The sequence below is a fragment of the Lycium ferocissimum genome, chromosome 8 (genome assembly GCF_029784015.1).
Source record: "Lycium ferocissimum isolate CSIRO_LF1 chromosome 8, AGI_CSIRO_Lferr_CH_V1, whole genome shotgun sequence".
Lineage (NCBI taxonomy): Eukaryota > Viridiplantae > Streptophyta > Magnoliopsida > Solanales > Solanaceae > Lycium > Lycium ferocissimum.
In genome coordinates, this window is record NC_081349.1 from 34,808,831 (window position 1) to 34,824,080 (window position 15,250).

At 31.1% G+C, this 15,250-nt stretch overlaps 1 protein-coding gene and 1 pseudogene across 1 annotated transcript; both read left to right on the top strand.

Annotated features, from left to right (window-relative positions):
* The first annotated feature begins 2,209 nt into the window (after positions 1-2,209).
* On the top strand, positions 2,210-7,130 carry LOC132066283 (uncharacterized; annotated as a pseudogene).
* A 3,308-nt stretch (positions 7,131-10,438) lies between these two features.
* LOC132066866 (FCS-Like Zinc finger 15-like) lies at positions 10,439-11,997 on the top strand. The gene is made up of 2 exons (XM_059460065.1): positions 10,439-10,711; positions 11,824-11,997. Exons 1-2 carry the CDS (start codon positions 10,503-10,505, stop codon positions 11,918-11,920), a joined length of 306 nt encoding a protein of 101 aa, XP_059316048.1. The 5' UTR covers positions 10,439-10,502; the 3' UTR covers positions 11,921-11,997.
* The last annotated feature ends 3,253 nt before the right edge of the window (positions 11,998-15,250 follow it).

Consider the following 15,250-nt stretch of genomic DNA (forward strand, 5'->3'; position numbering starts at 1 on the left):
GATAGGGGCGGCAGCTGAAGAAGAAAGAACCCTAAGGTTCTTTTGTTTACTGACCCGGGTCGGGTCATTAGGCTGGACCGGGTCAGTTCAAATAATGTGTTGGGTTGGGTTGAATAAAATGTAATTTTTGGGTATTAAAATGGGTGATGAATAAATGTAGGCTAGGTAGTGAATTAAAATATGGGCTGGTTTCACCAATTAAGCCTTAGTCCAAATACTTTTAGTATTTAATTATGGACTGAATTAATACGGACTAAAATATTACCTAACGTAAAATACGTAATTATTAATGCTTAGACAATGACATTGTGATTGTCGTGCAAAATATTTTTTAAAGTTCAACAATAAATGATAGATTTTATTTAATGGTGCGAAAATAAATGCAATGCGTGCGCATATGGTGGTAAAAATGCTGAAATAATTATAATGCAAATTATAATAATACTGGTAGTGATAATGATAATAATAATAATAATAATAATAATAATAATAATAATAATAATAAATGATAATAATGATAAAGACAGTAGCGACAGTAGTAATAATGACAGCTAGTGATCGTAATAGAATAACGGAACACCGGTATTAATGAAAGTCAATAATTATAGTAAAATATGAATAATTATTCCTTAAATTGCCAAAAATACTAAAATGTAAATAAATATTTTGGGGGAAGGCGGGACAAAATTGGGTGTCAACACCAAGCCTCTCTCTGGCCCAAAGCATTAACCAAGGTTTCCCAAGATCCAAAGTCTCTCAAAAACCTCCGTCTTACGGACTATTTATAGCGCGGGAAAAGGCCGATATAAAAATAACCGAGTCCAAAACAAATTGGGAAGACTTTTAATTCCGAGAATCCCTTTCCTTCGCACTGTAATGCAGAAAACACCGCCTCGCCCCTCGAGTCCACCCCTTTGTTCTCCCGCTTGTTGGTTCGTTTCGTCGGGCCGCGAAACTACTTGTTCAAAATTCAATTAACATTTGCACTAATCATTACAACGTAATAATTATGTTTCCCACTCTTTTGTCTCCTCTTTTTCTTTTTCCTTTTAATTCAATGTGACACATCTCTTATTTTTCCATTTGTTCCATGTTTCACACCGTTTTCTTCCTACATTGTGAAAATATAATGTTAGGCATAAATTATCATAATTAATACTCAAAAGACAATTTAAAGTACTAAAATATGAGGCAACAATGAGTAAATATATGCAATTTAGGCCGAACATCAACAACCTTCATATATTGTATAGGATAGCAAAACCTTATATATATATCGACAAAAGCTACTGGATTTCTATAATACTATGGACTACTCGCACGCCTATCCCTTACCCATCCCCCTACTTCCCCCACCCCAAACTTACATCACCACTCATTAGTCATTCCCTTCTACTTCCGCTCATTGCACCTCGATCCTAAATAATATTTGGATAAATTAAATATAATTTTTTGGAATACTCTTTCTGTCCTAATTTTATGTGACGGTGTTTGAATGGGTATGAAGTTTAAGAAGTAAAAGAAGATTTTTAAAAAAGTAGTCTAAAATAAGTCATAGATATTTGTGTGATTATAAATAATCTTAAAATGAGTATTTCAAAGTTAAATTGTTATTAATATAGAAATGTGTAATTCTTTTTTAGACTGATCAAAAAGAAAAAAATACCACATAATTTAGAACGGAGGGAATAGTATTTTTTTACTTACCAATTTTTTATTTTTTAAAAAGTAAGAAAATCACTTCTTTCTCATAAAAACATTTTTAGGAAAACATGTTTCTCCCTACCAAACACAAGCTAAATATGCATCATTTTAAACATGAAATACTATAAATGCTCCATCTTGTACGCCAAACAGACAAACACCGTGTGAAGCTCCAGCCAGGGGCGAAGCTAGTTTGGGCCGAGAGGGTTGAACCCCCTTCGGGGGAAAATTGTATCATATATATAAAATTAAAATTATTTTTTATGTATACAAAATACAGTTGAACCGCGTTGATTTCTTTATATTTTTAAATTATCCATTAAAAATTCTGAATCCGTTACTGGCTCTAGAGATAAAAGCAACAATGATTAGACTTTTTTTAATCCTGACAGCCACTGTCTGTTGTGTTATATCAATGATAACAATCATAGTGACATTGACAATGAGTTCAATGACAACCACAAGAATTATATATTTTCTACAGTTCCGGTATTTGCCCAAACAAAAGCTAATAAAAGCCCAAAAGAGACTCGAGAAAGCACAAAGAAAAATAAAAAATGGAGAAGATAGAGCACAAGATGGTAGCTATAAATGGCCTAAATATGCATGTAGCTGAATTAGGCCAAGGACCAACAATCCTCTTCATTCATGGCTTCCCTGAGCTTTGGTACTCTGTTGCTTGTGTCTTGAATTTTGTGAATTCTAATTATATTACATTTTGTAGTATGTTTGAAACACATATTTTCCTTATAAGTTTGGAAAAAAATCACTGTGTTAATAAGTTTGGCAAACCATTCCTTGTAGGATTATGAACTACTTGTGATCTATATAAAGGGGTTGTAATTGGAGATTCTTCCTATTGCACAATTCTTCTGATTCATAGTCGAAAACCTCTCTCTGCTTTTTGTTCTGAGGACTAGGTTTGGGTTTGGTCAAACCTCGTTATATCCTTATTTAATCTGTTCTTCTCTATTTGCTTTGATTGTGCAAGTTAAGCCCTCGAAAACCTCGTTTTTTGTTTTTTTTTTGCCACTTTTTTTAAGCTAAGCCAAACAGGCTCTTATAGTAGAAAACTCTCTCTGCTTTTGCCCTGAATACTAGGCTTGGCCTTACCTCATTAGATCCTTATGTTATTTTTTCTTCTCTCTTTGTTTGACTGTGAGCTAGTTAAACGATGATCTTCTGCAACACATTTGGGAAACCATTTCTCGTAGGATTATGAACTACTTGAGATTTGTATAACAAGATTGTAATTGGAAATTCTTCTTATTGTGCAATTCTTCTCATTCATAGTGAAAAACTCTTTCTTGCTTTTTGCCTCGAGGATGAGACTTGACCGGACCTCGTTAAATCCTTGTGTTATTTTTTGTTCTCTAGTTGCTTTGGTTCTATGATAGTGAAAAACTCTTTCTGGATTTTGTCTCGAGGATTAGGCTTGGTCGTACTAAATCCTTCTGTTATTTTTTCTTTCTATCTGCTTTGGTTCTATGATAGTTAACCCACGATCTTCCACAACAGTAATTATGGCGCCACCAAATCGTCTACTTGGCCGAACGAGGCTATCGGGCTGTAGCGCCTGATTTAAGGGGTTATGGAGATACTACAGGTGCACCCATTAATGACCCTTCAAAGTTCAGTATATTTTCACCTTGTGGGTGATCTCATAGCACTACTTGAAGCCATTTCTCCAAATGAAGAAAAGGTGTTTGTTGTTGCACATGATTGGGGTGCCTTAATTGCTTGGCATTTATGCCTTTTTAGGCCAGATAAAGTTAAGGCTTTGGTGAATTTGAGTGTTCATTATTTTCCAAGGAATCCAAAGATGAATATTGCTGAAGGGCTAAAGGCTTTTATGGGGAAGATCATATGTCTGGAGATTTCAGGTTCTCTCTTTTATTGTCTATGTGTATCTGTTTAATTTGTGTTTGATATGGGCATTTTACAAGTTTCTGGGGACTATTGGATACTTGCATCGGAAGGTTTGCAACTTTTGATAAATTACTCCTCCGTTTGAATTTATTTGAACTTATTTAATGCAAGAAAAAAGATTTTGAAATTTGCGGTCTTTAATATGCCATAACATTTATGTGACTATAATATTTTTAAAAACACGTGGTCTTAAACATCATAGCATTTATGCAACTATACTACTTTTAAAATATGTGGTTCAATTAAACATATTTTAACATTTGTATGGCTATAAAAGCTTCTCGTTAAGGTAAAATGGAAAACTTCAAATTAAATTGTTGCCAAATTTGGAAAAGGATCGTTCCTCTTTTTTAAACGTGTTAGGATCGGTAGTCCGGGGTAGTGCGGAATTAGCCAAAGTAGTCAATTAAACACAATAACAAAGATAATAGGAAACAAAGTTTTAACGTGGTTCGATCAACTTGACCTACATCCACAATCAAAAGAGGAGAATAGCCTCATTAGATACACTCAAGAGACTATTTCCATAAGGGTTCACATAACATGTTCCAAACAAATCAATCTTACCATAGAAATAAGTATGAGATTTAGAAGACAAACTCAAACTAAGTTCTTTTGAAATTGGTGTGTATCAAATGAGAAAAATGATCTCCTTTTATAGCAGACTAAACTTGGGCTCCAAGTTGGGAGAAATATAAAACTGAAATGACCCAAATAAGTCTGTTCTTAAGAAACTTTGACTCCAAGAAATACCATTTTACCAAGCAAATTGAGGCTGTCCAAATATGGCCGATTGATCTTCATCAAAACATATTGAACGAGTTGGAATAAGTTCAGCAAGTTTGAGCCAAGGGGTACTAATTGGGGGAAAAGAATAGAGCTTCATTCTCCAAAATGTAATCCTCCACTTTATGATAAAATAAAGATAGCACGGTGCATTAAACTATCATTGAGTCACATTTGTTTCAAGGATGTTTGGGATTAATCAGAGTTATTGCTTTTTCACAACCTTAAGTTACATCTTTGCAAGAGACTCTTTCCAAAATTAGGACTTTTGGCCTTGTCACCGACAAACCGCAACAAACTCTTAACAAGTCAAACCAAACAAATCAAGTGGTATGGTAGCAGTGTTACAAATAAGTATGAGATTTAGAGATGAAAGAAATAAGTCAGATCAATAAGTCACCTCTTGAGATTAATTTGATTGTAGTATAATTTGTGGTAAAATCATCACACTTCATTTTTCGTAGTTTTTTTTTCATTATGACCTTACCTGAACTTAGAATTTTGAATGCGAAAAGTTTTATATCCTATGGAATTTGCTCAAATCAAAACCAATCAACACTAATACTAACAAAAGGAATTCAATTTACTTAATGACAATAATGTTGGATATCTATTCTGGACCATTCTATTTTTAGAGAGTGAAAATACATAACTTAAGTTTTTTTCTATGCCATGTAAATAATACTTATTAGTCGTACTTATTTTAGCATAACTTAGTATTTTTAGATTATGCTAATTTTCTTTATGCTTATTAATTAGCAATGTTTATTTTAACCGATTTTTATTTTAACCGATTTTATTATCTTTTGTTGAATATTTTAATACAATGTCAGCCTTACTCACATTTTGTGTTATTTTCTTATGAAAATTTAATTACATAGTTGTATGTACTGCTAAAGAAATTCTATAGTTCACTATTTTGTTTCAGACTATTTGGGATTAAGAGTCTTAGATAAAATCCGAGGTTGCTTTTATTGGTTTGGTTTTGATAAATTTAAAAACCCGACGCAATTGGTTTGGCTTTTTGTTTTGATTAGAGACTTGTATGTATGTTCGTATAGAGATAAGTATGAGACTTAGAGAACTTCTACCTCTACAAGTCCCTAATTTGCCTTAAAATACAAATTACTTGGTATTAGAGTGAAATAGACACGAATAAGGTAGAACCGATACATCAGACTTATATAATTGAACCCAACTAGTTAAAAATCAAGGTATAGTTAATTGATTATTATCCTGTTCTCCTTATATTCAAGTACATTCTGAAGTTCATGAGAAATGTCCTATTTTTTTTTTTATTTTTTTTTTAGTGATGGTGGTGTCCGGACCAATTTGTGCATACCTAGACTACCTGCTACCTCCTACTAACACCGGATAACTCTATCCACCAAGGATAAGCAGATGGAAAGAAATTACCTAGTATTTTTTTTCCTCCGATGGAATTTGAACCTACGATCTCATCAGTGGCGGACCCAAACTTTTTAAATCGAGGGTGCTCAAATGCTTTAAATCTCAAAATACTACTTTGAGATTGGGTGCTCAACCAATAATTTTGTATGTCGCTTTCGTTATTTTCATTTCCATATCGCTTAGAATTTCTTGGCCTTATCTGATCTCTTTTTATGCTTTCTATTGAGCCGAGGGTCTTTCGAAACACCGTCCTACCTTGGGAGGAGTAAGGTCTGCGTACACTCTACCCTCCCCAGACCTCACGTTGTGGGATTTCACTGGGTTGTTGTTGTTGTATAAAAGGTAGTGTTTGATAAACCGCAATGGGTGCTCAAGCATCCACTAGCTACACTGTATGTTCGCCATTGGATCTCATGGTGCACTGTATGTTTGCCATCAGATCTCATGGTACTCCACAGACTTCATTAACCACTAGGCTACACCCGTGGATGCTCCTATTAATTCCTTAAAGATTGTTTTGATCAATTTTTTCACACGTTGAAGCTAGTAGTTCTTAGATCTTTTGTTAGTTACTTGCACTTTAGTTCCTTTGTAGTCAAGCAAATGACATTTGTGATTTATATTTGGGATGTGAAATTGGAATTGGCACAATGTACAAATCCTATAAGTTGTTTGCCCTGTGAAATGCAGAAACTGGGAACTCACAGCACCATGGACAGGGGCTCAAGTTAAAGTTCCTACCAAGTTCATTGTCGGGGAACTCGACTTGGTCTATCATATACCAGGTGCTAAAGAGTACATACACAATGGTGGATTTAAGAAAGATGTTCCTTTGTTGGAAGAAGTTGTGGTTTTGGAAGGTGCAGCTCACTTTGTCAACCAAGAAAGGCCAGATGAGATTAACAAGCACATCTATGACTTCATTCAAAAGTTCTAAATTTCTCTTTTCCTTTGCATTTTCTGGAAAAATAAGATCTCATTAATGTTTCTCCTGTTGCTTATGAGTAAAGGAGTAGTAATAAGCCAGAATAAATTAATCGCGTCTGTAGCATTTTGTGCAAGCAGTGTTGGTTTGTCGTCATAATTTGGCATCTAAGTAGTTTGAATTTGGAACGTAACGTTGTGATATTAAGGCAAAGTATTCCATCACAAATTCTATCCCTAATCCGATTTAACGACGGATTAGCGATGAATTATGAGAAAATTATGTTAGATATGGACTATTTAACGTCATAATTTGGCTTGTAAGTGAGTTTGAATTTGAAATGTTTTGATATTAAGGCAAAGTATTCCACCACAAATGTTGTCCCTAATCAGATTTAACAACGGGGATTATTAGAAAATTATGCTAGCCACAGTATATTTTGCGACAGAGTAGCGATAAATTTTTTAGCTAAATCTTGTTTTTCTTTTTGTAATGTGCTATATACATACATACTAGCTTTAGCTATTTGATCTATATATTTTCTGAAGTACGACAGAGTGATAATAAAAAATTCATTGATGGTTAAAGTGTATCTGCTAAATTAATGGGGTTACTTATTAGGCAATTGCAGATAAATTTCTTTAATTAATTGGTGATCTGATAAAAATGATAATTAATTTGTTATCACATATTAAAAATAACTCATAATACAAAAATATATTTTCACGTTAAATCTTAAGCTAATCTTCGAACTTCTATCTGACAAATGATCTTTATCCTCTGGTTTAAGATGAGCTGTCATTACTTACTACTCCCTCCGACTCAATTTATGTGATATTTTTCACTTTTCGAGAGTTAATTTGATTAAATTTTGAAGCTAATTTGTCTTAAATTAATTTAATACTTTAAGAACAAAATTTATATATTTGAAAATTATATAAAAAGTACCATAATATGCAACTTTTCTAATATCAATTTGATGACAAAATACATCTTAAATTGTTGATCCAAATTCATGAACTAAAGTGCCACATAAATTGAGAGGAAGTAGTACTACAGTGCTATCATTTTAATTAACATACCTAATTCCTTATAGGCTGGCTATAGATGGCTCTATCAGCTTTAGTTTTGAATAGTGCTTATCTTTTCCTTTAGTATTTACTTTCCTAATGGGTAACTAGAAAAAATATATTTTGTTTTGTTTTTGAGAACTTAGGACTTTTTTCTTTTTAATATTTTGAGGAGCTACGTAATATCCAAGTTTTCTATTCTTATACGTTTGGAATTTGAATCTCATTAAAATGGAATTTTAAAAATAAAAAACGGTGATGAAAAGAACTCGTAAAATGTTTATTGATCATAAATACTCCACAACTAATGAATAATTATTATATACAAAAGATAATACAAAGTGGACATTTACTCCCAGGGATCCAGGAGCTCCTACTTGTAGAGTGATTTGTATAATAGTGTCCATAAAAAGCGTAGGCTATGAAGTTAATTAGGTCTTAAATGCAGGTTATTTAATAGGAACATTAATTAGAAGTTAAATAGTTAATTTACTCACAACACACAAAAGCATGATCTTTAAGTATTCGCTCCGTCCATTTTTACTTTTTTATGTTTGACTTAGCACACTCCTTGAAGGAATAATAAATATGATAATTTTACTATATTATCCTTAATTATTATAAATCATCTAAATAATTGAAATTCATTCAAATATACTTAAAAGTTGTTAGTGTTTCAATCAACCACTAATGATTCCTTGAAGTTTCAACCCAACAATTAATAATAATGGGAAAATAAGTATGAAATGGTACTCTCTCCGTTCATTTTTATTTGTCATATATTGACTTAGCACTCTTAATAAAGAGCCAAAAATAGAATGATAATTTTACTATATCACCATATAATAAATGCAATGTTTTGGGAAATGCATTGATAATTGATTGTAGTAAATAATAAGGGTAGCTTAGGAACTACTCCCTCCGTATGATATAGTTTGACTAGGCACGGAGTTTAAAAAATAAAGCAAGACTTTTGAATGGTGTGATCTAAAATAAGCCAGAGATATTTATGTGGTTATAGATCATCTCGTTAAGCGTAAAATGTAAAGTTTAAAGTTAAATTGTTGTCAAATAAGGTAATGTATCATTTTTTTTAGATAAACCAAAAAGAAAAGTGTATCATATAAATTGAGACAGAAGGAGTAAGTGTTAAATTCTGTCATGATTTTCTAAACTGAACAAATAAAAGTGGATAACTATTTTTAATATATAAAATGGACGGAGGGAGTAAATTATATCTTGATTTTCAAGCTAAATAAATAAAAATGGACATTTATTATTAGTATACTGGACAAGTAAAAACTTATGGAGAAAGTAGAAAGGATAGAGATATACACCCTTTATCCAGTATGTTTCAAACATGCATTCCCTGATTCTTAAAAATTTCTCGATTATCACTAAAAGAATAAAAAATATACAGTGCCACAGTAATTATTTATCACCTAATTCCCCTTAACTACAAAGCAGTGAAACTAACTAGGAAAAGGACGACAAAGCAAGAGTAAGAAGATAAGAACAGGGAAAATAAAAAAAATTCTACCTGTACCAGATGAGAGTACAGAAATGGGGTAACGTGGCAACCGCAGGTTAGATCGAATTCACAATTTAAATTTTATAAGTTTTAATTTGATATTATGACAGTTCGTTTGATTTACTCAATTGAAAGTAAATTAATTATATTTTTAATAAAGTTGTAAGATCAAAAAGAAGTCAAAATTACAGAATTCAATTAAATCACATACTTATAACTCTATATTTTTAATTAAAGTTGTAACTAATTAGGAAAAGAAGACGAATTTTTTCACTTTTTAAAAAAATTAATATTTAAGAAGATTAAATCAACACCTAAAAACAAGATAAACTTATTTTTTTAGTTTTTCATAACCAGGTTAAAACGCATATTAAATTTTTTGTTATTTATAAAAATTATAATCAAACACTCAACTCCTTCCAATTAATTTAAAAAAAAAGTGTTTTTTGATTTCATGGAAACAACTAATAGTTTTTAAATCTACTTATTTTATAAAGTGTTTTTTGTCAGAAGAATTTTTTGAAAATTCTTTTAGAGAGTATGACTAATCAATTTGAAAAATAATTTTATTAATATTATAACAGCAATTTGTGCTTGACTAAAATTTTAAAGTGCTTTCGGAATATTTTTTTAACTTCTGAAAAACAATTTTTGTTAGAACTCAAATTCACTTAATTTTTTGTTTGGCCAAACACCTAACTTTATAAAATAATTTTAAAAAAAAAAAAATTATTTATATATATATATATATATCTCCAACTCCAACTCAAATTTCAATTTATGTGATTAAATATGGCCAAACTTTAAATTTGCGACATTTCAGAAAGACAAATCAGACTTATTAAAACTTGTGTTTTTCAAAATATTTTTTGAAATTTCTTTTTTGATTAACAAAGAGTGTGACGTCAAACATCAAATTATAAAATGAATTTGTTTTCTTTTAAAAGCTTTTTTTATGAAAGATATCTTTTGTACAATAAAATTTTTCAGTTTTTTTAGATTTTTCCAAACAAATATAAGCAATTTTTTTTAAAAGTATAATATTTTAGCTTCCAAAAAATTTGACCAAACAAACTATAACTTACACTGATGTGTGCGTATATAAATATTCCCCTCCTTCAGGCATAGTGGCTATTCAGAAAGACTTATGGCAGGTCTAAGTGTAGTACTTGAAGGGTATGGAGATATTGGTGGTACCAAAAGAAGTATGACTTGTACTACATCTTCTTCCTCACATATAGTTAACAAAGCCAGTGTGACAATCAAATCCATGGCAACTAGTACTTATGGGTTTCTTGATTCTTGTTTTCTTTGCAAGCAGAAGCTTTTACCTGGTCAAGATATCTTCATGTACAAGTGAGCATCTCTAATTTTTCAGTTTTTTTTTTCTTCCATCAGTTGAACTTTTATATAGAGTATAAATTATTTTTTTACACTATTAGTGTCATTTGATTGGTTGAGAGTATGTTTATGCTATCAATGTGATTTAACTAGTTATTACTATAATAGATTTTAAGTTATATAAATTCTATGTATAAGAAAATTTTATAATAGTTTAATTTTGTTGCAAGTATCTTGTTTATTTTTTAAGATTATCCTATAAATCTTTTTTGGTGACCTGATAGTGTACAAAAATTTTATACTCCAGTGACCGTCTATATAACACATATCATATGTTTGTAGGATTTAAATTTACATACCACAATGTAAATCATTTTTCACCGATTGTATATGTTTTTATTGCGTTTTTGGGTTATCAAATTAGGATAACCATAATCAGTTACGGCCTATTGTTGCGAGTAATCTTAATTTGAGGTGTAAAAAGTTTGAAATTGTGGTATGTGAAGCCATCAAAGGTCGTAGAAGTGTGGTGAGTACACCAAATCATTAATCAGAAGTCTCGAGCAATGGCGGAGGCACATTTACCAATGAAAGATTGCGAATTAGGGATTTAAAGTTTCTGAGCCTTACATCGATCTTAATTTAATACTACAAATATAACCGGGTTAACGATCAAATATTTAAAGATATTTCAATATTTTTTTTATATATATCGAGTTTTAGCAAAAACTAATGGCACGTGAACCTATAACTTTTTTATGTATATTTTTATATGTTGAATTTTGTTTATATAACTTTGACTTCTTCATATGTTTACTTGACTTTCCCTAGTGAAATTTTGTTTGGCTAGCTCCATCTCTAATTTTGGATTCTGAGTCTTGAGGATGGAGTCTCTTTTGGTAGAAAGTAACACTCCCAAAGGGATTTTTTAGGTGTGTGTGAATTTAAATTAATCGGATCCATTGGAAACCAAAAAATTGTACGGGTAAGTTAACCTTTTTTATATTATATATATCAACCACGTTTAACATGCACACCTTTTTTCTCTTTTTTTACCGTGGTTCCGCCATTGTTAATATAATGAAATGGTCTTTCTTTATGATGATGTTTATGCTTTGTATGAACAGGGGTGATAGGGCATTTTGTAGCAAGGAGTGCAGATGCAGGCAGATTTTTATGGATGAACAAGAGACTATAAAGACAAAGCAAAAATATAACAGTTAGTTTTATCCTCGCAACATTTTGTTTTGACTATTGTGTTATGTTCTTAGATAAATACAAAGCACAATAGAGGGAAAAAACTCATATATAAGTGATATCTACTAATTGAGAATCAGTTTTAGTTTTGTTAAATAACTTATATTATTATTATTATTATATTTATTTACATATACTTAAACTTATTTTCACTTTTATTTTGAAATTGAAGTGTAGTTATTATTGTTATCATTAAGTCTACCTCTGGACTCAATCTCCACAGTTGAAACCTTGACAAATGTTTGTGAACAACAATAATATTGATTAACAGTTTCTTTTAACCCCCACTAGGAGCTTTATCTTTTTTACTCTTTTGGTGACTCGAACTTTTAATTTTATGATTAGAGAAGGAGGGCGTTTACCACCTGAGAAACTCTCTTTTATTTTAATTAAATAATATTTGATTTCTGCTCTTTCGGTATTTTTTAAAACGGAGGCATATTTTGGTTATTTTATAACAAATGGTGAAAATTGGATAATGATCAACTTTAATTATTTTCTTCTTACCTCTTTCGTGAGAGGATAATGTTGGATCTGTTTTTGGCATGTGTACTTTTTAGCTGTGGCATTGGTCTTGTATTTATTCTAGTTCACAGATCACTATCAGTCTTTGAGCTTTAAAGTAACTCTCAAATAAGCGTGAACCAATAGCAAGCTCATTTTGTGCAGTTTAAGTGATAGTTTGACTATATTGAAGTTGGAGTTAATTGATAGGCAAATAGTACATCGACAACTTGTCAACTGCAGTATTTATTGGGTTATAGCATAGGTGTTTGAATAGGCGAGTTGGGCTACATATCGACTCAATTTTTGATGAAAAATGATCTAATAATACTACTTAATACTGTATATTATAAAATATAAGAATATTTTTTTTTATTTACAAATATACAAATAAAATTACAAAATATAATGAATTTGAAAAAATTAAAAGTCCACCCTTTCCTTTCCTTTCTTTATCACAATATGTCCATATCTCTAATTAAAGTCCTTGTTTCTGTTGATCCTCTTCTCCCTCGAGTACTCTTCTCCCTCGAGTACTTGTAATTACTTTTCATAATCGTTTTTGTATCTTTGTGCAGTAAAATCCAACCTAAAACATATTATTTGAAGAGCATGTTTTTTTTTTCCCCTTTGAGGAGTTTATGTTTATGTCTTTATTGATTTATAATTGATTTTTTTTTTTTTTTTAATTGTTCTTCCTAGTCCTCTTTTTGAATGATTCAGGGGATGAATTAGGTTGAATATCGCTAACGAAACAAGTTCGATTTTAATTCCTATAAATGCGTGTGTTTCAAAATTTTCAAAAGGCGATTTTTTTCCAAAAAAGTGCCAAAGTGCAGGGAGTGTAAGAGCAAAGCACGATTAAAGAGTAGATTCTAGCTAAAATTGCATAAAATAACAGAAAAGTAAACTTGTATATCTGCACAGAATATATTTAGTGTTATATAAATATTTCATACCGTTTTTATGCAGTTTTTATACACAAAAAATGTGAGAATTCTAAGTCTTGAGCGAGATATACATATTTCATACATAAAAATTGTCTCAAGTGAGATATACATATTTCATATATAAAATTTTGAGTGAAAATTTTAAACTTTGAGCGAAAAATTTCTTATATATTTTGTAAGAAATCTATTGGTATGTGCTGTAAACTGAAAATTATCGTCATATTTTATAAATATATCTTATTTTTATGTATATATAGGTCATTCTTCCATTTTTGATGAGCTCTATATGGGCGGATTGGACGAGTTGTATTTTTGTGGGCTAATTTTGACATCTCTAGTTTAATCGTAAACACCAAAGATGAGAATTTTAAGCTAACACACTCCAACACCACTCTTCTTTTTGTATTCTTTTTTATGATAAGGACGTCTTTCATACGACTCGTTAAAGTCATATTTTCCTTTCCGTTCAAGTTAGCAAGCAGTAAGGGAAGAATGATGTCCAGAAATACTTACAGAAAGTAAGAGCAGATATACAGATATATGAACTTTCTACCAGTTCTTTGTAGCTTGGAATTTTCAAATGATACATACACGGGCAAAGTGTAACATCATCAGCGTCTCTATCAGTGTTACCACTGGGCTCAACCAGATTTGAATAGAAGTATAGCTTTTGAATCCAAACAGAAGTAGACAAAGAGTCCGTTTGGATTAGTTGGGGAAAAAAAAAATGGCTTTTAAGCATAAGTGTTTAAAGTATTTTTAAGTGTTGAAAATTATTTTATAAATAAGCAGTTACGTGTTTGGAAAAAAGTGTTTAAAGGGTTTTTAGAAGTAAGGGTAATATTGAAATTAATAGAAAATATAAGGGATAAAAGGGTAAAGTTGTTGGTCAACCAAAATGATTGTTAAGCCAAAAAAAAAAAATTGGGGTTGAGCTGTTTCTTGAATTTGACTTATTTTAAGCACTTTTTAACTTAATTTAAGCTATTTTCTATATTTACCAAATACCCAAATAAGTTAAAAATAACTTATAAGCTGATTTGACCAACTTATAAGCCAATCCAAACGGGCTCAAAGTGGTCCGACTCATGCGTCACATAAGAACCTACGTGCGGAAAAGGTAAAACACAAAAATATCAAGAGTCAAAAATGTCGCTCTACTTTGGAAAAAAGGCTAAAAATATCCTTCATTAAACATTTGGGTAAAAAATGCCCCTCCCGTAATTAAAGTTTTCAAATATACCCCTGTCTTAACGGGTATGGGTCTTTTGAACTTTCACCAAGTTCTTTCTTTCGTTTGGACTGCTTTTGGGCTACAATGGAGTCCTTCTTTTCCCACACCATCTTTGCAATGTCAAACTCGGAAATCCCTCAACATAACTCGATTTTATTTTTAGATCCGCTCCATTTAAACCCAATCCAACTACATAAAATCCATGTCATTTTTTGTTCGAGAATATACGCCCTTTGTCCCATATTAGTTGTCATGTTTCGCTTCTCGAGAGTCAATTTAACTAATTTTTAGAGATAAACTGAATTAGATTTATTAAATATTTTAAAATTACGATTTAGACATTCCAAAACCCTACAAAAAGTATTATAAGTTGTTGTAGATGATGAAATTTTATTAAAAGTAAATTCACAAGAAATTCGAATTATATTAAATCCAAAGGTATATTAGTCCGAACAAATATTATGGGCTAATATAATTGGATTAATTGCTTAAGTCCAATTAGTATGGATTTAATTGAAAGACCAATTTAATTGGGCTAGTCTATCTTGTCGGACTTCACATGCAGTGAGCCCACTCTATTAGCCCAAGGTCCGTGCCACGTATCAAATG

Bases quoted from the DNA above. Each gene is read 5' to 3' on its own strand.
- LOC132066866 (XM_059460065.1), top strand. From the start codon at position 10,503: ATGGCAGGTCTAAGTGTAGTACTTGAAGGGTATGGAGATATTGGTGGT. The intron at 10,712-11,823 runs GTGAGCATCTCT...TTGTATGAACAG, and splicing joins CAAGATATCTTCATGTACAA to GGGTGATAGGGCATTTTGTA.